At 45.0% G+C, this 24,041-nt stretch overlaps 1 protein-coding gene across 1 annotated transcript in view; it reads right to left on the reverse strand.

Annotated features, from left to right (window-relative positions):
- CSMD2 (CUB and Sushi multiple domains 2) overlaps positions 1-24,041 on the reverse strand; it is a 616,179-nt gene that overhangs the window by 284,030 nt on the left and 308,108 nt on the right. Inside the window, exons 7-10 of the mRNA XM_059136925.1 lie at positions 20,415-20,492; positions 15,254-15,341; positions 14,424-14,548; positions 5,050-5,171 (exon numbers count right to left, since the gene is read on the reverse strand). Coding sequence (XP_058992908.1) covers positions 5,050-5,171; positions 14,424-14,548; positions 15,254-15,341; positions 20,415-20,492 — 413 coding nt within the window. The remainder of the gene's footprint in view (positions 1-5,049; positions 5,172-14,423; positions 14,549-15,253; positions 15,342-20,414; positions 20,493-24,041) is intronic.

The following is a 24,041-nucleotide window of genomic DNA, read 5'->3' on the forward strand; positions in this document are numbered from 1 at the left end:
GACCACATTATGCATCTTCCCTGATGTCTGCAGGAAGGAAGATATGATTCTTCAGTCTTGGTTCTTAAAACCTTAACCTCCAGTGTGATGGGATTTGGAGATGGGACCTTAACAGAGGTAATTAAAGTTAAATGAGGTCATAGGGTGGAGCCCTAATCCGATGGGATTGGTGTTCTTCTAAGAGGAGCAGAAGACACCAGAGAGTTTCTCTCTCTGGGTGCATACAGAGGAAAGGCCATGTCAGAAGGAGGCCATCTATAGGCTAGGAAGAGGCTTCACCAGAAAATAAATTTTCTGGCACCTTGATTGTGAACTTCTAGCTTCCAGAACTGTGAGAATATAAATGCCCCTTGTTAAGGTCACACTATTTTGTTTTGTTAAGACAGCCTGGGCAGACTAATAAAGTAAGAATACTCAGAGTCCAAATCCTGTGACTCAGAGCAGGAAGCTGGCCTTGGCTTTGAGTGCATTTTTAAAAACTGGTGAAGTAGAGCTCTGGCTTTCAGAGCCTTGTGGAGAAAAGGGAACAGTAGACAAGGGTCAGGACCCACAAAAGTGGGGACTGTAGTATGACTTCCCTGAATACAGTTGGGCTAATTAAAGCTGCACCCATAGTGTGAGGGTTAGTGAGAAGTAAGACTGCCTTCCTTCTCATCTGCCACTAACGCCCTCTGAGTGGATCTGGAGGGTGATTACTTATCTGAGACCTTGACACTGAGTGTACAGCAAACAGAAAACTTCCTCTGAGACCCTTTCATAATAAGTTTGCATTCACATGTTTGCACATTACTTGGGTGGGTTGAAACCTTCATACCGAGAATTTAGTATGAGAAGTTTCTGACTGATAATGCCCCCAGGCACTGGGAAGAAGCAAATGTAAACTCTCTCTGGGAGAAACCACCTCTACCCAGCTCTCAAAGAAGTCTCACAGAAAAAGCTTATGCCTCTAACCACATAGTCAAGAATTACAGACAGGACAAGGAAGGAAACATGGCTCTGGGGGGCAAGAAGTGAGAAACAACAGACAACAGAATCAAACTTGCAAAGACTTCAGATATTGGGATTAACAGATACAGAATATAAAATAAATACGTTTAACATAAAGAATTAAGGAACATATGAGTAGGAGGCAAAGTACTATAAAATATGATCAAGAACACTTTTTTAAAAAAACCAAATAGGGGACACCTGGGTGGCTCAGTTGGTTAAACAGCTGCCTTCGGCTCAGGTCATGATCCCAGTGTCCTCCTTGCTCGGCAGGGAGCCTGCTTCCCCCTCTGTCTCTGCCTGCCATTCTGTCTGCCTGTGCTCACTCTCTCTCTCTGACAAATAAATAAAATCTTTAAAAAAAAAACAAATAGGATCTCATAAAATATGAATGGTGCTATTTGAAATTAAGATAAATCTTCAGTGAATGAGTTCAACAGAGGTTAGATGTAGCTCAGATAAATAGTGAAAAGAATGAGAGAAAATTACATAAGTTAAGAAACACAGAAGATGAAGTGAGAAAGATTAACATGTCCTGTCAGGTGTTCAGGAGCAGAGAAGAATAAAGAAGAGAAAACAGTTGAAAAGACAATGGCTAAAAATTTCCCCAAACCGATGAAAGATATAATCTACAGATCCCAGAGCTTAATGAAGTCAATCAGGATGAATGCCAAGATACCCAGAACTAGACACTTGATTGTGAAACTGCAGAGCAATAAAGACAAGGAAAAGGCCATAAAAGCAGCCAGAAGAATATCATACAAAGGAATGACAATAAACTTACAGCAACAATAGGAGCTAGAAGACATTGGTATAACATTTCCATGTACAGAGAGAACACAATTATCAAACAAGAATCAAATACTTAGTGAATAGCAGTGTTCCTTCAATAACAAGGGAAGAACAAACATTTTAAAACAAACAAGAACTAAGAAAGTTTGTCATTAACATGAAAATAAATTCTAAAGCATGTATTTTGGACAGAAAGAAAGTAATTCCAAAGAGAAGGGCTAATATGCAAGAAGAAATAGTGAACAAAACAGTAAATGTGTGAGTAAATCTAAATGGACATTAGTTTTATTAAACAAGAGCAATAATTACTTGTGAGCAAGAGAAAGGCAACATGAAAATACACATACCATAGAGTATGAATTGGGAAGGAGTAATTAAAGTCAGTGTTCTAAGACCTCTGACTTTTTAGGGGAAACATAAAATTACTACTTACATTGGACTTTGCTAAGTATGCATATTAACACTAGACATATAGGGTAACCCTAAAAAATACAAATGATAGTATAATTTAAATGGTATAATTTTCCAGTTGAAGGATGAATTGTCAGAGGAGATTTTTAAAAATCCAGCTATACACAAGACATATATAAAGCATAAGAAATAGAAATGTTGAAAGCAAGAGAACACGAATGGTTTATTAAACCAAAACAAAAAACAAACAAACAAAAAAACCTGATGGAACAATTGGTAGTAAAAGCTTTAGGGCCAAAAACATTACTTCAGGTAAAAAGAGTCATTAAATAACTATTTTTGAAAAAGTTCAGTTCACCAGCAAGATATAAAATTCTCAACTTGCATGCTCTAATAACAGTCTCAAAATATATAAGGCAAAAATTGACAGAATTTCAAGGAATATTAGGCAAACCACCTAATTTTAATTTTAATATGGGAGATTTTAATATGCCCTCTCTTGATAAAGAAGGCAAAACAATGAAGATATAAAAGATATAAGCACAATTAGCAAGGTTGATACAATGAAGATATTAGAATACAAAAACTGCAAAGTACAACTTATTTTTCAGACACACAAGGAATATATGTGAAAAATGACATTCTTGATCCTAAAAACATTCCTGATCCTAAAAATCTTGACCAATTTCAAATGATTCAAATACAGACAATATTCTCTGACCACAAGCTTTAGATCAATAACAAAAAGAGAGCCAGAAAAATCCTCTATTTGGAAATTAATAAATATTAAAACAAACAAACAAACAAACAAAACCCACTGTTGAAAGATAAAGGAATAATGGAATTGGAAAATATTCAGAACTGAAGGATAAGAGAAATACTACCTGTAAAATTTGTGGGAATGTAGCCAAATATTTCTTAGAGGGAAATTTGTACCAAAGTAAAAAGTAAATATATCAAAAGAAATATTCACAAAACTAAAAATGGTTCTTTGCAAAGAATAACAAATGTGAAACTTCTGGCAATATTGATTAAAAGAGATACAAAATTACAAATAAAAGAGGGAATAAAATATATATAGCAAGAGATCGTATACACAACTTTATGCCAATAAATTTGAAAACTTGCTAAAATGGACTCAAGAGAAAAATAAGATAATCTAATAGTCCTTTATTCATTAAAAGTATTAAATCAATAGTTTGAAATCTTCCAACAAAGGAACACCAAATCCAAATAGTTCTGCTGAAAAGTTTCACCAAATTTCTAAGGTAAAAGTTATTCCAACCTCCACTACTAACCTCATAGGATAGATAGAGAAGATACACTTGCCAAATCATTTTATGAGGCTAACAATATCTTGTTGAAGAAAATCTGGCAAGGGTAATATGAAAAAAAAAAAAAGGCCAATCTCACTAACAAAATGGAAGCAAATCACTAAACAACATATTAGCAAATCAAATATAAGCATTTATAACACTTAGATGGTTATTTAAGCATCTAATACTAAATTGCCAAGTTGGGTTTATCCCAGGAATGAAAAGTTGGTTTAACATTAGAAAAATCAACCAATGTAATTCACCACATTAAGAAAATTAAGGAGCAAATCACAATGATATCAACAGATATAGAAAGGTGCTTGATAAAACTCTACATTTATTCACAATAAAAGCACTTAGAAAACTAGAGTCAGAAAGGAACCATAAGTAAAAAAAAAAAAAAAACAACACTTCAGCAAAGATCATACTTAATGATAAAAACATTCTATTTAACATCAAACAATGACAAGTGTGCCCACCATCATCACAATGATTGACATTATACTGGAGGGTCTAGCCAGAACATTAGGGTAAGAAAAAAATAAAGAGAAGGCATAAGGACTGGAAAGGAAGAAATAAAGTATCATTCTTTGTCCTTTATAGAAACCCCAAGTAATCCACAGATAAATTATTATGAGTTGCTGTATTAAGAAACCAGATAATAAAAATTAATTGCATCTCTAAATACTATCAAGAACTTGGGAGAAAATGAAGTTTTAAAAGATATCATTTATAACAGTAACAATAAATATAAGATACCTAAAAGAACATATATTAAGAAACAAACAAGATCTATAATAGAAAAAAATTAAACAAGTTTACTGACAGCCCTAAGGGAATAGATATACCATACTCATAGATGGGAAGACTCAGTATCCTAAAGGTATCAGTTCTTCTCTAATTGATCTATAGTTTTTGTATAATTAAAATAAAGATTCTAACAGGTTGTTTTGTGGATCTTGGCAAGATAAAATTTATGAGAGAACAAAAGGGCAGGAAAAAACTGAATGTAAAATAACGCGAAGAGACGTATATAACAGGGCAAAATACACACACCAACACAGACAAATCTTAGGGGCATAATTTTGAGTGAAGTTGATTAAGAATATATATGATATGAATATGTTTCTATGAAGTTCAAATACTGGATTACTAAACAATGTATTTTTAAGGATACACATTTTCACACAAACTATAAAGAAAAGCAGAGGAACAAAAAGTAACACAATCAAGGTACCTGAGGGATAGGAAATGGAATGGGGTTGCTGAGGGACATGTATCACTAAGGTAAATGTTTGTATTTTTTTTTTCCCTTAAGTTGGGAGATGACTATGAAATTGTTTGTTGTATTGATGTTCTTTATATTTTACATATTCTACAAATATGTTTTTAACTACCTGAAATTTAATAAAACACAATTTTTAAGAATAGCCTGCAGAGAATCTACCACCACCAAGTTCTGGGTTTGAAACCCCTTGGAAACCAACTGTTCCCAAGCCAGACCTGCCCACAGGATATTCCCCATCTTCCCCAGGAGCCTTACCTTGGCAGGGTTGAGTGCTGTGATGATCCACACACAGTGTGCATTGTTGTCATACTGAATAGGGAAATTGGGGGAGGTGATGATGCCCGAGGGGCCTCGAAGGTGGGCATCACACATGCGGGCTGCAGGGAGGAGATGAAAGGCAAGCATCTTAGTTTAGACTACATTCGGTTCCCATCCCCCCTCCTACTTCCAGCCAGAAGAGCCTGGAGTCTGTACAGTCCCATCCCAGATATTACTACTTCTTATTTCCTTCCCCAGTTCCCTGCAGCCTCAAAGGAAAGTCAAATTCCGGTAACACTGGTGGAGAGGCAGACCTACAAGTCCTCACCTGCTGCTCTGTAGGCAATGATGAACTTCCATGGTTAGGCTAAGCAAGACTCCCTATCCCGACTCCACAGTGATTGAGCAGCTCATCTCCCCCAGGATGGTGTGGGCCAGTAGTACTCATACAGACCTAAAGCTAGGAAGGTCCCAGGCACCTATGGGAGTACTGAGCTTCTCACCCCTTGTTCTTCTGACCTGTATGTTTCCCCCATTTGTTCTCAGCCTCCTGAAGTACAATCTCAGGATGTCCTTGTCAAAGCCACTCTAGGAGGTCTCAGAATGCCTGCACCCAAAGACACTGTCAAGGCCCCCAGCTCAGCCCTGATGCCAGGCACCCAGAGTGATTTCAGTGCCAATCAAGTACTTCCCAATTCCTTCTCCACCCTCAGCACAGGTCTGTAACAGGCTTTTGACTAGAAGCATAAAGATTCAAGGTGAATTAGAAGAAGTACTCTACTCAAGTAGATATAAAGTGTTATCAATCACAGCTTAATCTAATTAAGCTCTTTAAAATAGCTTCTAAACTAATTAGATTAAGTAGTGATTGATAACAGTTAAGGTACTACATTGTACCTAGGTGTTTGCCTTCTTTAAAAACGTGCTCTTTAGTTCTGGCCATATCATTCTTCAGTGTTAGCGCTCAGCTATTTTAATAAAGAGTTCTAGGAGTCTGTCCCGTTGCTGCCCACATGGCAATTTATCCTAATTGTAGGCAAAGTACCTAACAGTAAAGAAATAGTGAGCAAACCCAACAAGCTTAAGTATATAAAATGAAAGTGGTGTCAAACCTAGTTTCCTCTGATGGGGCAAAACATCCTAGGGCTCCTCTCCGCAGGTGGATAATGGCCACGATAAACCTTTCCGGGGAAAGCCTTCTTGGAGGAACTGGGAAGCAGATTCCACAGCCCCTGGCCATAATTAATCTGCTCATTTCCTACACTTGTTCCTACATATATTGAGTGACTGTTATGGGCCAGGAAGAATGTGGGGAGAGAAAAATATCTAGGACACAACCTCTCCTCTTGAAAGGGCCAGCGGGAAGGTGGGGAAGCAGGTGTGGAAACAGCCACAATGAAGCAGAGTAGCGTTCAGAGGGTTATTTGTAAGAGGCTGCTGGCTCCCAACTGCTCTTTCTCTACTGGGTCAACACTGTCAGCAAGGACGTTCCTTCTGGTGGCTGGCCCCAGTCTTACACCTGAAAGATCTTCTCCCTCAGGAGCTCCAATGGCAGTTGAGTCAAGTTTGAAAAAAGCCCTAGAGGAACCCTTTCCTCTGTTCCCTTCATGTACAACTGACTGTGCCTATAATTCTGTGCTGGGAAACTCGACTAAGATTCAGACTGTACTTGATACAGTCAAGTAGTCAAGTGGGCCTGAAGGCAGCTCACCATGGTAAGGAGAGCATAGGCTGTGGGGTTTACCAGCTCAGCCTTCTGTATTTGAAAGCCATTTGCTGGTTAAGCTGGAAAGCCTCTCTGATTTCACCGTCTGTAAAATGGGGGTAGTGACATTAGTATGCAAGTTAGAAAAAGACCGTCAAAACCAAAACCATGATCTCACCCACCTTTGCAAAGGGGACTTGTGGATTCAGAACCCTAGCCCTGCAGGGAATTCCTCCTAATATTCACAAGCACCATTTATACCTCTTCTGGAAGGTCAGGTTTTGCTGCCTTAAAGGTCCTCACCTCCAGAATCAATTCATCTCACACCTGTTTCTAAAAATTAGATGGTATTTGCATTGTCGAAACATGCTGAAGGTCATTAGAACAGGTCAAAAAGGCATTTACCACTTGAAGGGCTTTGAGGGGCATACATAAAATAGTACAGCGTGTATGCAGTTAACATGGGGCACCTTAAAATAGGTTTAAAAAGGAGCACCAGGGGTGCCTGGGTGGCTCAGTGGGTTAAAGCCTCTGCCTTCAGCTTAGGTCATTATCCTGGGGTCCTGGGGTCGAGCCCCACATCAGACTCTCTGCTCGGTGGGGAGCCTGTTTCCCCCTCCCCCTCTGCCTGCCTCTCTACTTGTGATCTCTGTCTGTCAAATAAATCAAATCTTAATAAATAAATAAATAAATAAAAACGGAGCACTGCTTTTTGCCTCTGCTGTCTGGGTAGGGTCAGGGGTTTCTGTGGACAGACAGACATCCCTTGAGCAGCCAGTCCCTGGGATCCTACTAGTGGATGGATAGCTCATCGATGTCACCCACACAGGCTAGCAAAATGGAAGGTGCTCAGACAACGTCTGAATAAATGACTAAACACATGCTTGTGTTTCTCTATTTGCCTTTTCCCAACAAATGTTCTTCTGGATAACTTCTAGGAGAGACTTTTCCAGTACCTTCCGTGCCTAAGCTCTGCAGACAGCAACCCAGGGGACCTTCAGGAGACACCACGGGGACCCACAGCCAGTTCTGGCATGGAAACAGCTTGGCACCAGAAAGCAAGCAGTTCCAGATGCAAGTGCCTCTGGTCTTCTCCCTCCTCCCCAAGTCTTATTCCCACCCTCTTCCATGCTGCCTTCCCTCGCCTCTCCTGCTCCTGACCTCCCTCCTTGCCCCTTCCCTAGGCCTCTTGAACCATGTCCCCATCACCAATTCTAAGACAGACAAACCCCAATTAGTAGCTGCAACATCTTTCAGAACCTCCCACTCCAACTCCTGCCTGGACTGAAGGCTGGCTCCTTCTCCCCACTCAAGCAAGTATGTTCCCTGCTGTCCTCAGCAGTGGAGGGTTTTCTCCTGCCTCCCAGTATCTCCTTCCACAAATGTTAGCTGAAAACCCCCAGAGGAACTCTCTTTTGATCTTCATTGAGACCTCACCCCACTGACACCAATGTTGTCTCTATAGCTGTAAGTTCCCCTTCCTCTCTTCTATACTTAATCCAACTTAGATCTCATAGCTAGTCCACCACTTTGATCATTTTCTTACAAATCTACCCAAGTCTCTTGCTCCCTTTTCCTTTCATCAGCCTGCGTGACAGCAATCATGGATGAACCCCTCAACCTACATTCTCCAGGCCTGCCCCCATAGAGTCAAGATTTGCTAGAAAAAAGTCACATGAGTAGAAAGAGTGACACCACTATAAATTCATGATTACCCACCTCAAAGAATCCTAGATATTACCCAGTGACTCTGCCATTTACCTCTATGCTCTGCTCAAAGACAAATACCCTCTCCATGCCCCCAGACCTCTTAACCCTTCCCCTTGCCTCTCCTCACTCTCAGTTGATGATCTTGCTTCAGTCCTGTGGATGACACAAAGGACATCTGGTGGGCACACCCTCTTTTCCACCTTCCAGATCTGAATTCCTATCTGCTTAAGTGCTCATCTACTCCTTCCCTTCTGGTTCCAACAGAGAGATGGCTCCTTCACCTTTCAGAGGCCAGCTCTCCTCATGAGATCTGGTACTCTTGCCCAAGGTCAACCATGTCCATGAGCATGGCGAGGGCTTGCTGTTCTGGGACTTATGAGAGTCCACCTATGAGATCTTAAACTCTGTTATCCTACTCTTTGCCCTTCTGCCTCTGTACCCAGCAGAGTGACTTGGTTTCAAGGTACCTGCTGTCCAAAACATAGGCTCCTCTAGCCCTCTGTCTCCCTCATTTCACCCTGCCTATTGATCTCTACCTGGCTCTTCCTTCACTACCCAGTCTGGACTTCAAGACCCTTACCAATACCCTATACCCTCAACACTCTTATGTTTGCCATTGATGAATTCTACCACATAGCTTCATAGTTTCCATAATAATTGAAGCTTCAGCTCAGGTCAGCCTTCTCCCTTGTCTTTATTCAGTTTCCTTGACAATTTCTTACAGAGGTAACTTCAAACATTTGCCACTCAGTTGAGCCACTTCACTTCTGTGGTTACTTTCTACTCTTTGCTGCACTTGAACTCTTTGGAGGACCTGATTCTACTGATCCTTCTCTGTGAAATTCACATTTGTTGGCTTCTATGGTGTCTCTTGGCTCTTCTTCTACTTCTCTGAATGATCCTTCTCAGCTTCCTTCTTGTTCATTAAGTCCTCAAAATTAGTTGTTTAAATCTGGGTAAAGAGTGTATAGTTCTTCGCACCTTTCCTGTAAATTGCGAGTTTACAATTAAACAAAAATAAAAGTTGCCAAAAAGTGCGGAAGAGGGTGTTGTTCTGTGTGGTTCAATCCAGTATATTAACTCCAAAGGCTGCCCAGGTGCCATTTTTGAGTAGGATAGACAGCCTTTGGAGTCAGAGTTTGAATTCCACCTCAACCCATGAGCTTTGTGCCCTTGGGCAAGAAGGCTGACCATTCCAAGCTTGAGCCAAACATAAAATGTGAATATTGCCGTTTTCCTTATAAAGAAATTATGGAAAATGCATACTGCAATGCTTTATACAAATAGTGTAAGAAATGGGAGCTTTATCATTAGTACAAATATATAGGTACAAGTCTTGGGGAACAATGAGGCATGTATTTTAGCTATCAGTATATTACCTAGGGGCAATAACTACAAAGGAGAAGAAAGGAAATTTGGGGTAGGAGTTAGGGGGAGTGGAGAGAGAGGGGAGGGGACAGGAGAGGAGGGATGAAAAAAGAACTCTGAACAACATTAGTACTTAAGGAGTGGGCTTGGGAAACTGATCCAGTGATAGCCACCAAGAAGAAAGACAACCACCTGTAAGTGTCATGCTGTTTCACTCCGCTGGTTGGTGCCACATTCTCCACATTTCACTCTGTCTTATGAGAATGAGGGAGATGATGCAGAGCATTTTGGTAATTTGCCCTGTGCCATATGGTATGTTAATAGCAAGGTTGGAACTTGAATTTAGGTCTCTGAGTCAGGTATTCTACCCACAAAAAGGCTTTTATTCCCCTTTTTAAATTACTAAATTACTTTATTTAATTTCAATTAATTAACATATAGTGCAATACTAGTTCCAAATGCAGAGCTCAGTCATTCACCCATTGCATATAATAACATAACATCATGTGCCCTCTTTAATGCCCGTCACCCCAGTTACCCCATCCCCCCACCTACCTCCCCTCCAACAAAACAGAGGATCATAGGAGAAGGGAGGGAAAAGGCTTTTATTCTATACAGATATACAAGTATGTGTCGATATATGTGTGTGTGTGCATATGTATGTGGTGGGAGTTGCATTTGCATTCCAATGACAGGGGGTTAGGAGGGGAGAAAAAGGAGGGAGAGAGAGCATTCTAACCTGTGCTGAGAAGCCCCTCTCTCTACACACATACATGCATGTGTATTTGTACAGCAAACAAGGGTGTTCTCCACAAAGGAGAGGGATAACGTGTGGTTTTCTGTTGAGTATCTACTTTATGGCTCCGATGAGATAGATCTAGGGCTGATACTCGGTTCCTATTCTCTGTCAACATCAATTTGTGGGCACAAGAAACCAGGCCTCCACGTCTCCTGGTTGTCAATTTGGTCCTCTCCATGCTATCAAGCGGTTTAGTGTTTAGTGTTCCCTGGAGCCTCAGGGTTCCTTGGACGTAGCTTGGGGGCTGTTGAAAGGGGTGAGGGAGGGGCAACCCTAAATCTCTTGCCCCTACTTCAAAGAAAGAAGCTCTATTTTATTATTTTTATCTAATATCTCTTTATTATTATTATCTGTGTTTTATTATTAGGCTTCTGCAAATGCTGATTTTTAAATATTGGGCTCCCTCTGTAAAATGATTCTGATGAGCTCTGTACTCTAGCACCCGCTCCTATCTAGAGTTGAAGAGGATTAGTAGGTTTCAAATTTCCCTCAGTCTACTTTGGATGATCAAACTTGTCCAGGACACATCAAATTCGAAACTCTTTTCTTTTTCTTTCTTTCTTTCTTTTTGGAACTTAATTCTTCGGTGGGATGGAAAGAGAAGAAAAACCTGTGAATACCTAATTTCAAATTCCAAAATGAAGGCACAGTCCCATATTGTTCACTCATTTCAATCACCGATCCATTCAGGTCATCCTCCAACATTTGTTGAGAACCTATTATTTGCCAGGTCCCATGTTTTAGCAGAATTAATTGTGTGGAAAATGAATATTTAAAATCAAATCATATTTTAAATGCATTAGAGGAAAAATAATACCACTGTTATTAGTGGTAAATCCTTTTTAGAATGAGATCTTTTGATAACCTGCTTATTAGTAGAGCTATCCTAGAATTCAAAGAGTTTTGTCCCTTTTTATTCTCAAAGTGGGGTTCACTTAGACTTCTATAAAAATTTACAATTATGATAATAATTCTAACTAATTAAAAACAAGAGATTATTAAAAGAAAAACTTTCAAAACTGCCACAATGAGAGGATCCTTGAATCTAATCTCTGTCTCTGCCCTTAGCCTTCAGGGAAGCTGAGGACAGGTCATCCAAGTCCAAACCTGGGAGGCTTTGCCTTGTCTCTTGCTCCCTTCCAATGACAGGGGGTTAGGAGGGGAGAAAAAGCAGGAGGGGGAGAGAGCATTCTAACCTGTGCTGAGAAGCCCCTCTCTATACCACAGTTGGCACTGGTTACCTTCTATAAAATGGCTTGTTTAAATGTCACCAGCATGAGGAAGGAGATGTTTCCTTTTCCTAGTTCATGAGGGCCCTGTGGCTCAAAATGAGGCAGGAACCCACCCAGGGCCAGCAAGCTAATATAGGCAGCAGAGTTGTGATCTAGATCAAAGTCTGTGTACCTCCCCTAACTGTGTGATTATGGTACGACTGGCCAAGACAGACAGGGAACTGGCATCTAAAACCCTGTAGCCCTGGAGGCTGAGGAGGGGGTACTCCCAGGCTCGGGGAGGTGCAGGGGGAGGCCATGTACAGATGGTGCCATGAGGGAGCCTTGCAGATGCTCCTGCATCATTTCTAAGTGAGCACTTTCAATCCACCACCTCCTCTAGGCCTCAAGGTAAAGCCAAGGAATAGTCATGTTCTAGAATCACTGCTTTTTAGCAGACAAAAAAGAGATTCAGAGAGGTGCAGGAACTGGCCCGAGGACACCCAGCTACAAAGTGGTGGGAGTTGCATTTGACTGCAGTTCTGTCTGGCTTTGTTTTCCACTATTTTCTTCTGCCTCCCAGAAGCAGAGGATGAGAGGAGAACAGATGCATAAAGCTTAGCCCAAAGCTCAGTTAACAGGGTGGCAGAGAATTTAGAGTCTAGTGTGTCAAAATCACTGGACAAAACCTGAATGGGCCACACAACACTTCTGGAGAAAAAGGTAAGCATGATAACTTGACTGTGAACTTCCTTCCAAAATGCCAGTTCTTCCCTGGGCATATTCACATAAACCACCACCCTTCCTAAAAGAAGAATCTTCTGCCAATAAAAAGGTTTTTGGGAAAGACTAGATTCCACTACTGTCCAAAGGCAATGTTACTCTGATTCCTCAAAAGAAATTTTGTTAAATAGATTGGCCCAGGGTCCTTTTTTTTCCTCAGACATGATAATTCCATGCCTTTCTACATAGCTCGTTTCTTGGCTCCCTGGAATTGGGAGTGTTTGCTCTGATTATTCATTCATTCAATTATTCATTCAACATCTGTTATTGAACACCTACTATGTGCCAGGCCCCATTCTAGGCATTCTTGCTCTATTGAGCCCATATTCTAGCGTGAGGCTACTCCTTTTCTTGTCAAACTCATTCTGATTCACAAGATGTTTCCATATTCATAACTCTCAAATTAATACAAGATGGTTAGGGGAGGTACCATTATATAAATGGTAAGAAAATAAGGCCAAGGAAAATAGATGATTTGCCAAACTGCCCATGGCTAGCTGGTGGCAAAGCTGAGAGTTATACCTAAGACTCGGTCTTTTGTTTGATTTTTTAAAAATATTAGTTAAGTGGAATCCTTGAAATAATATAGCTACAATCAGTAGGAACACAAAGTACATTACTAATTGTGGGTCATGGCCACCTCGAAGTTGAGTGAGAATGAATACATCCGAGGCTTCTTTCAAAGGTATTTTCATGACCTTCTTCAAGATTACTCAATAACACATTTTAAAAAAGGGAGTGGGTTTCAGCTCCAAATCTGTCCCTTCCTTAGTGTAATCATCATCCAAGTTCTTTCCCCTGGACCCCTCTCTGTGCATCAATTTCATCTTGGCACATAAGCCTGGAGAGAGGCAAAGCATCTCCTTCTTAAATTGAACATAAATTTATGGCGGGCAATGTACCTTCTCTTCCACAGGGGCCCTCAAAAGAGCAACTGTTGGCTTCGTTCACAATCTCCAGAGAGACTGCTCACTCTTGCACTCTTGCACCAAGAACTGAGCTCTGGTCATGTGCACAAACAGTGGAAAGGAGATGCACACAGAGCAGAGAAAATGAAAAGCCAGCTACCGCTGCCCTGAGGGATGAGGCCAGGGGCTTCTCTACCATAGAAGCAGCTGCTGTCCTGTCCCAGGGAAGGAAAACATTCAGGTCTACTATTTTAAGATGCGGGGACAGGGGCTCCAGCAGCCCAGCCTCGGGCCATATGATGGCTAGGGATGGGGGGGGTGGGTCTTTGAAAACAAGATGCCCAGGTGTGAGGTTAGAAGAATCCCATGGAGGAGCCTTCTGATATCATGGTCCATATGATTCTTGCCTAGCTAAGAACATTCTTCTCGAGGTGACAGGTCTGTGGATTACTGAGCATGTGGAAAGAAACAAAGGCATTGAGATGGAAGGTTTAGGGTATAAATGTGTTACAATGGAGGGAATCAAGGTAATGGTACACAAGGTGACTTCCCTTCCATGTGAGGTGTAGTTGAGATGTATTTGTGCCATAAGTTAGCAACCTGCTTCATATGTGCCTCCCCCACCTGATTGTAAGGTCCACGCAGGGCAGAGGCCATGTCTCTCATCCCCACCTCTGATCCTAGCACAGACCTTGATACAGAGAAGGTGCTAACCAAATGTAGTTTTAAGTTAGTCAATGAATGCAGAACCCAAGGCCTGGAACACAGCAAGAGTGAGGTGAGCCAGTCTGGACGCAAGCCTGTACCCTTAGGGACCAGGAGCTGGGCTCCATCCTCCCTGCCCATCCTGGTTTCTGGCCAGCTTCCTTCTCCCAGGGCGCCCTCACCTCGGCAGACTGGCCTGTGGTCGCTCCAGGCCGCAAACATGTCGCTCACTTTCATACAGGTGATCCGCTTGGACCCTTGCAGGTCATAGCCCTCGCTGCAGGTGAACTGGACGCTGGATCCTAACCTGGGAGACAAGGTGTTTCTGTGAGCTCAGCCCTGAGTCTGCGAGGCCCACCCAAGTCCTTCCCTGCTCCACACACAAGCACCACGCCAAACATTATTTTCCCTCTGGCCCTTCATCTCTACTCCACTGTTGTATCACTTAAAATCTCCACTGAGAGGAATGTCTGCTCTTCATCTTTTTTTTTTGGGGGGGGGGGGACCATTTAATGGTCTTAGGATTGAGTTAAAAGGTGACTTTGTGAACAAAAGAGCCATGCTCTGAGATAAGTACCAATTAGGACAGCTAAGAGTGGGTGGATGGTACCCATAAACTTTAATGAAAATGGAGGATTATGGGAAGATAGTTTGATTATTAGAAACACTGCAAGATGCGCCATCTTGGAGCCCTAGGATCTCCAGATCATGGAGATATAAGCTGCCGCTGGCACGTCGTTACTGGTGAGGGCAGTTCCTGTAGCCCAGGGATAGTTTTGCTGGGTAACACTAGCAGTCTGCTGCTCTCTCCTTCCCCTAAAGCCTACAGGCACCGGTCCCAGGACTGGCCCAGGAAAGAATGCCAGAGGCCACAGTTCTTTTCCAAAAAGTGTCTATTCTTAAACCCATACTGTCCTCTGCATTGTACCTCTAAGAAGGCCAGCCCTTGTCTTCCCCCCAACCAGGCAAGCCACCCTTCTTTGCAATTAGAAAGTTCCCGAACAGGTCTTACCTGAAATCCGAGCCTAGTCTTTTGCCCCTTTCAGGTATGCCAGGGTCTGGACACATATTATGCCCTTGGGACACACCAACCTGAGTTACTACAAGGCAAAAAACAGCACAAACAGAGATGGGTAATCACAGGAAGGCACATCCGGGGCAGTGGCTCAGGGTGGGGGGTGGACACAGAGACAGAATGAGGCCCTGCCCCGCGGGGCTGTGGGGTTGTGGGGTCTCCTGGTTCAGGCTTCATGAGTGTGCAAGGTGGGGAGCTGCTTTTGACAAATTCCTTTGTGAGCAAAGTCCAAGTGAAATTCATCAAGGGCATAGGGGTTCAAGGCAGGTACCCCAAACCAGCAACCACCCAATTCCCTCATCCCACGCCAGTGGCCAGAAGTGGACAGGCCTCAGCCCCCCAGTGACCTCCTCACCCTGTGCTTTGGAACCGGGGGTGGCGACTCTAGATGAGATGATCACCCCCAACCTCAGCCCCACATGGAGAAATGACTCAAAGGAAGTTAAATAAAAGGTGGATGTGTGATCAGGAACAGTAAAGAATGTAAGAGAAAGCTGCAGTCTGAAGTTCAAAGCAGGGCCGTTAGCTCAAATGTGGCTATTTCTGCCAAGAAGCCTCTTCCCATCGGACACGTTTCAAGCTGAGTAAGCAGGAAGCAGTGCATCCCCGATCCAACGCCACCGGCCAAGAGCACCACGCAGAGATGGCCCCCGTGGTGGTGCTGGCAGGTGGTGGGATGCTCTCACACTTGCCAACACCAGAGTGCTGTTTATACAACCATGTGCATGGTCCTCTCTTCCAAAGGAGAAGCCTGGTCAGGGGGTGGCAGATACACAGTTTTCTCCTGTCTCCAGTGAAGAAGATAGAAACCCTCTGGCCCCTGCTGGTTTACTGTTCTCGAGATGCTCATACTCATGAGGCTGAAGCTCTCTCCCACCTCTGGATTCCTGGCTTTCGGGATGACCAGGAGCTGGGGCCTGGCATACAGCTTGGCCAGAGGACTATCCATTCAAGGCCTCGCCCATCCCACAGTCCCAATTGCACCCTCAAGACAGAGATGACAGGGAGCATGGAACAACATTCTCTGAGTTACCCCATGTCCCTCCTACCCACTCAATGTCCCACAATATGAGCAACGGCTCCATTCCTCATTCATGCACCCACTCACTCATTCCCATACATTGGTACACATCAAGTATTAAGTGAGCGTCTACTATGTACAAGGCCCTATTTTTGGACTCCATAGAAATACAACTGTCAGATATCAGATGTGACCACTGTCTTCCAGGAGCTCCCATTCAAGTGAAGATATGAAACAAACAAACTGTAAAACCACAATAGGGAAGTGATGAAAGTCGCAGCTGTAGGGAGGCTGAGAGGGAAGACCTGTCTTATGTTGCTGAGAGAAGCATGGAAGCCTGCCTGGAGGACATGGCATTTAATATGAGTCGTCTGAGATCGTAGGATCTGAACACATGATGAAAGAGGAATGGCAGTTTAGGGAGACAGAGGAACATAGGAAGGTGAAGTGAAGATATGGAAATAGAACTGGGGGTTGCCCAGTGTGGCCAGAATAGAAGAGAGGGTACCAGTGTCATGAAGAGTGGAAGGTGAAGCTTTAGAGGTCAAAACTTTGAGGGGTTTAAGTCTGATCCTGAAAATGATGGGGAGCCACTGAAGAGTCCTGGGGTAGAAGGGGCCAGTAAGATGCTCGGTGGGGGTAGGGGGGCAGTGCCTGGGAGATCCGTTGGGAAGTTTTAGGATTGTCGAGGTGAAGGACAAGAGCCTGGCAGTGGGGACGGACATGAGGGCTTGGGAATGGATGTGGCAAAGAAAGAGTCCCCAGGGCTCCTGGAAGACTAAAATGTGGGGAGAGGGAAGAAGGGCATGTTTCACCTGGGGACCCCTGGAGTCCTATCTCAGACTCTTGGAGCTTGGAGCACATTTCTACAGTTAGAAGACTTGTGTAGACCCCATTCAAACCTCCAAGTATCCCAGAGGGTGGCTGGCCAAGGGAACCTGGGGATCTGGACAGATGCCACACAAGCCACACACCTGGTATCTTCTTGGTTGTGATGCATTGAGCTCAAGTCCTCTCAGGGAGCCTCTCCTTCTCCAACATTCCATATTGCCCTGTTAAAACCAGTCACTCGTGCCAGGCATGTCCCCCACTCCCATTCCTTTCCCATTGAACCCTCTCCTTCCAAGGCTTTCACATCCTAAACTTAGCAACAACACCATTCCTGCCAGTGCAGGACCCCCCCAGGCAGGGATAATGAGATGGACGTCCCACTTCCTGGAGCCTTTGTGTTCCATAAGCAACAGGAAGGCAGGCAGTAATGGGGTCTCCAGGATCCCCTGGGGTAGAAAGGCAAGAGAAGGCTCTGTTCTAAGATGAGGATGCCAGTTCTGTATGCCAGTACTTACTTCAGTAAGCCAGCCTCACCACGATCCAGCCCCCCTGACGACTTGTCAGCCAAGTGCTCACCTTCCTCCGGCCTGGCCTACTCACCCCTGCCCACTGACCACACCCCTCCCACAGTCCCCGGAGCCCACCGCATGGGAACCATGCCACCCCTGGTAGCGTGTTAACACAGTACAGCAGTTTCCCGCCCTCTTATCCAGTACTCACACCACCCAGGAAGCACGCAGAGCTAAAGGCTGTGGGAAGAGGATGTGGCTGGACCAAAGAAGAGAGCCCACGGCAGAACCCACCTACCCAACCCTAGCCCCGCACATGTGCAGCCCACCCTGCCACACCCCCTTTCATCAGGCTGCTAGAAGTAAGGCTCAGGCACCATCCTGGAAGTCACCAGCCCAGGGTAAGTACTCACAGTCCCCCAAGACCTGTCTTCCTGGGATGCCTGAGTGCAAGGACTTCCAGGCTCCCCGGGAAACAAGCAAAGATAAGTCCCCGTGAACTGAACACTTTATGTGTGAATGCTGGAGTCCAGAGGGCTTTCCCCTCTCTTTAATCCCAGCCTCTCCTGGCTATTCAAACCAGCTGCTTATGTTTGTAGTATTGGTTCGCGGTTGGCTACAGAGGGATGGGAGGAAAGGGGGAGTGGGCCTTACCCCAAGAAGCCGAAACACGCTCAGAAAGGCAGTGTCTTCCACCCAAGGTGAAGGAGATAGGGACGTGCGGGCAGTTGGGATTGATGGCCAGGAGTTGGTGGTACCCACGGACCACCCAGTGAAGGCAGTAAGTAGGGTTTGGGATAGGTCGGGGGGTCCACTCTTTCCCTGAAGTTCAGGACATCTGTCCACAGGGAGTGTGGGTAGGCCACCAAGGAAGGGCCAGACACCTGCAGACATTTGGTGGCCTGCCTTCCACACAGTGTAGCCATGAACCCATCTGTCTCTGAGGAAATCTCAGAGGGGAGACCCGTGTCTTATAGTAGAGTGATAAGTATCTTTTTCAGAGTTCCTGCATTATTTCACGAGAATAAGCTTTCTTCATCTTTCTGAGGGAGTTTCAGACACCTGAGTAGCTAATGAAACACATGCCTCCTCCCCGAAAGTGCACTCACAACATCACATGTAGTTTTTAGCCAGTTCACGGACCTCCTCAAGTCCTAGGTCAGGAAGGCCCATCCTAGATTCAACAGCACCCTTGGGAAGAAGGGAGGGTAAGGTTTTGCATCCATTTCACAGATTTGGAAACTGAGATACTAGTGCCTGGAGTAACAGAGTCACTTGAAAACACACTGGGATAAAAACTTGCGCTCTCAAATCTGGGCCATGTCCCTGAAGTCTGCAGGTGGCTCCAAGGAAAACTCTGAAACGAAATCACGCCAACCTCAGTTCATCTCCTCTTCTGTGGCTACAGAAGGAATGAGACTGTGAGGGCCAGAGCCGTGGCTCAAGCCTGCTCTGCAGACTCCTGGTTTAACCCTCAGTTCCCCTTGCTCCTTCCCCTGGCACCCTCATGCAGCCCAGAAGCAAGGCTCCTGGCCGCCCCTTTGCCATCAAGGGCAGAATGTCAGAAATGACAGTCCCCAGAGACTTGAAGAACCAGAGAAAAATCCCATAGCCAGCCTCAGTTCAGTCGGAGCCTCTCCCCCATCCAGTTCCCTGCCATACACGGACGGGCCTCTGGAACCACTGATGGCTGCTCTCCATCCCTCTCAGGAAATACTTCCAGACCCTCAAGAGAAGTGAGCATGTGGAGGTGAGATGAAAGGAGAGAGTCAGGGTGAAGGGGAGAAACTGAAGGAGCAGACAGCAGAGAGGGTGTGGAAGAAGGAGGGTGGGAAGATTGGGAGAGAGAGAAGCAGAAAGGCAAAGGAAGGGCAGGAGAAGGAAAAGCAGAGAGCTGGTCATCTGGGGGTCTCTAACCACAGAAGGCTCCCTACACTCAACTTCAGAACAAAACCTGAGGGGTTCTTGGGAAGATCTCCATTGCTTTCAAGTCCAGCCCTCCAGGGGTGGCCCAGAACCTTCCTGAACCCCTTCTTATACACTAGCCCAGAAGTCCCTTAGCACAGGCTCTAATCAGTTATTTCTAGGGTGACATTCCAGCCCATTCCCCAGCACCAGATGTTCCCCTTTTAATCATTCAAACACCAATAGCAGAAACATGTTCTCATAGACAAAATTGCCCCTTGCCCCAGCAGAGAGACCCCAGCACTGACTGAGGGGTTGAATGCAGGAGCCCACCCTCTAGCCCAGCCAGGTCCAGGGACCCTAGAACAGGATCTTGCTCTGGGATCTGCAATGGGGACCCTGCAGCCTCCAAGATCCCAGTTGGGGGTAACTGACTCCTAGACAAGGAGCAGAAAGAGGACTGTTTTAGCAGGTGGAAGTGATTCAAAAGGAAAAATAAAGAACGAAATGTAGCAGTAATGACTCCCTGGACTACAGTTACAATGGGAAGTGAGAGGGAAAGAGGAGGAGGGAGGGAAGTGCAGGGAAGAGGATGAGGATGAGGAGGAGGAGGAGAAAGAGGTGGAGGAGGAGGAGGAGGAGGCAAAGGTCAGACCCTGGGGCTGCTCACTGGCCACTAGGTCAGTGTGTCCATGTGCAGAACCCGAGACAGAAGGAGGCAGGATTGAAGGGAAATCACTCTAGCATCATCTGGCTTCCCTGCAGTCACAGCACCAGTGGGTCTGACCTCAAGCAAGAGGCCCGGCAGGCGAGCAGGCAGGCAGACACTTACACACAGATGTCTTCTGGCTGTTGTGTTTGCTGGGCATCAGCTTCACACCTCGAGACTTCAACTCAATTTGCTTCTTGACTAGAGAAGAAGTAAGAGGGAAAACCATTTTAGTTGTTATCGGTGACTAGGGATGTGGTCCTTCTAGAATAATCCCCACTCTTGGCTTGGGATATTCCAGGGTGGGTCAAAGCCAGAAACCCCTCTGGGCAAAAGGTGCACTTGATTGCAGCAATGCCCCCCAAACTGTCACCCTCCCTATATCCTCATACTTTGCAATGTGACTTTATAGTTCTTTCCATTAAAAAGGTGGGGCATATTCCCTCACCTGTTGACTTTGGGTTCAGCAACTGGAATTTTAGAGGTCTTGATGTGTCTGAAGGCTTGCAAAGTACTTGTCAGATTAGGCTTGTCCTCTCACATCCCGACCATCCCTGGGAGAGATCATGATTGGTCCCAGGAGGATGAGGAGCATATGTGGCAGAGCCAGTTGGCTAGCTGAGTGAGCCCAGCCTATGCTAGCTGACCTACTGTGGGCAGGGGAAGCAGAGTCCTGGAGGTCCCTGGGGGATGGTGCCTGGCTCAGGTGGTGCCCTGATGACTAAATTGGGTTCTGATCCCATCTCAGTCTAGACCACAGCTCATCAGGAGTTTGCTTAATAGCGCAGAAAAGGCATCAGAGCCAGGATGCCACTGTTCCAAAGACCAATCCTCTGAAGCCATCCACCTCCTTTCTGTCTGACTTCCCCAGGTCCCCAAGACATTTTGCTGGCCTCTAAGGGCTTCATCCGTTCTCTGGGTATACGGCTCGATGCATCTGTCCCAGATCCTCAAGCCTTCTCCCTGCTGGCCCAGGCTGGTGGCTCAGCCCTCTCAGATGAGTACCCAGCAGTGGTAGCAGCAACTGTGACCAGGCACTTCCTGTGTGCCAGGCCCTGGGCTAAATGACTTTCAAGTTCTTTTATTCAGGTCAGCATCCCTGACTTGTCTGTTTCCCTCACACCTACTATCCACACCAGATCCGTCAGGATCCCTCAAACCCTTCCAAGTAGATCCCAAGTGCAGTTTCCATGTCTGTCATGGAAATCTCGGTGATTCTCCCTGGTTGCCATGACCTCCCATCCTCCCTGCCCCATATAGCCTGTTCTAATACAAGGGCCAGAGGGATCCTTTTAAAACATAAGTCAGATCCGTACACCCCAAAGTTTACAGCAGCGATGTCCACATTAGTCAAACTATGGAAAGAGCCTAGATGTCCATCAACAGATGAATGGATAAAGAAGATGTGGTATACACACACACACACACACACACACACACACACACACACACACACAGTGGAATATTATGCAACCATCAAAACCCCCAAATCTTGCCATTTGCAATGGTGTGGATAGAACTAGAGGGTATTATGCTAATGAAATAAGTCAGTCAGAGAAAGACATTATCATATTATCTCACTAATATGAGGAATTTGAGAAACAAGACAGAGGATCATAGGGGAAAGGAGGGAAAAATGAAACAAGAGAAAACCAGAGAAGGAAACAAACCATACGAGACTCTTAATCTCAGGAAACAAACTGAGGGCTGTTGGAGAGGAGGGTGGTGGGAGGGATGGGGTGGCTAAGTGATGGACACTGGGGAGGGTATGTGCTATGGTGAGTGCTGTGAATTGTGTAAGACTGATGATTCACAGACCTGTACCCCTGAAACAAATAATACACTATATGTAAAAAAAATAAAAATAAATAAAACCCTAAGTCAGACCATATTATATCTCTGCTCAAAACCCTTCAGTGGCAACCTGCCTCTCCTAAAGTAAAAGCCCATCTTTCAAGTGGCCTTCACAGTCCCATCTGCCCTCCCAGCACCCCTCCGACCTTATCTTCAACCTTAATCACTCTTGTTCGGCCACATGGGCCTCCCTGGTGTTCCTAAAATATGCCAAGTGTGTTCCTGCTTCTACCTGCCAGCTCCCTAAAAGATTCTTCTCCAAAGGTATCTTCATGACTCCCTTTTTCCCTGGAAGCATCTGTGCAAATCCTGCTTTCCTGCAGAAACAAACGCCTTCTCTGACCACTGATTACAGTGACACCGCACCTCCTGCTCCGCAGCTCCCTTCCCTACTTTACCTCCCTAACTTTCTAACACACAGGATCATTGGTTTGTGTCCCCTCACATTGCAATATAAGCTCCAGGAAGGCAGGGGTTTTCATCTGTTTTGTTCATGCCTAGAATAGATCCTGGTACATGGTGGGCCCTCGATAATCATTTCATTTGCTCCTTACACATCCATCGACCTTGACTGGTGGTTACTATACCTATGTGATAGATAATCACATGGCAGTTCAGAGTGGTTTAAGTGATTTGCTATGGGTCGCACAGCCAGGAGGCAGCTGTGCTCTTGGCTGAACCTTAGCATCTTCTCTTGTGACCTGCCCCCAAAGCCATCACAGGGGCACTGTTGATCTTCTCCAGAATCTTTCCTTTGCCCCAGCTCAGTCCTGAAAAACTCGTACTTGCTCTGCACTTGCGGTAACATGCCAGTCCTGAAACTAAAGCCCACAGTGATCAGGCATGCAGGGGCCCATCTCCCAACCCCCTACAACCCCCAGATCTGCCTATATCAAAAAGCTCCCAAAGGGTTTGTTCCCTGGCAAGCTGCTAAACTGAATGCCTGATCAAATTCAGTTACTACTATGGAGTCACTGCTTCCCAACTTGCATTCAAAGTCTTTTTATAAATGTGCATTACTCTCCATGTGTATCCAGCAGGAAAATTTCCAATGAACACTAACGTGGACCCATTATCAAACAGAGGGTATTAGTAGGGAAACATGCATTATTCAAGCCTATCTAATACAGTGCAGCAGGAGGGAAATTCCTTGGATTCAGTCATCCCTAAGAGAACAGGACTAGTCCCAGTACTGTGGGGATAGCTCAAGTTCTTCTCCCTGATGCCCTGGCACTGGGGCTGGGGTGGGGAGAGGGGTCTCCATGACCCAGTGTGGTTCACTCTATGGGAGGTCTGTGCAGATGACTCTGGGCACCTGGCCAGGAAGAAGGAAGTAAGAGTATCCCCAGTTCCCTCGTTTCCTGTCCTAGTATTCTCTGGAAGAAGGGAGGTGAGGAGGGGCCGATGCACCACGAATGCCATTCCAGGGGTAAATGCTCCTTCAGTTTTCCCTGCAGCTGCTGAAGGGGGACAATGAGAGGCAGGTGGGCATGAGGGGATGGTTAAGAGGGAACCCTTCTTTCTCTCTTCTCAAGGTTGCACTCAGGAAGAGGCTCCAGAAGGAATCATTCTAATTTCTGTGTCCATCTACTTTACTCGGTCTTCCCCAAGAAGGGCTGTGTAACCCACAAGGTCAGTGCTTTATAACCCTTGGGCCACTGTTAGCGGTGGCTGACGTCATCATCCTCCCCAGCAGGAATGAACTCTGTCCTTCCTGTTACTTATTGCAGGATGGAACTTGCTAAAGCGGTAAGAAGTGAATGAGAAGGAACCTGAGAAGCCTCAGGGGGCTTCTTAATTTACATATAAACCTTGGACTATTTACTCCTCTGAGTTGGTCTCAGAAGTGCATGGCCTGTGCTGTCTGTGAGGTGCTGTCTGTGAGCACCACACAAA

Source organism: Mustela lutreola, chromosome 10 (assembly GCF_030435805.1).
Source record: "Mustela lutreola isolate mMusLut2 chromosome 10, mMusLut2.pri, whole genome shotgun sequence".
Taxonomy (NCBI): domain Eukaryota; kingdom Metazoa; phylum Chordata; class Mammalia; order Carnivora; family Mustelidae; genus Mustela; species Mustela lutreola.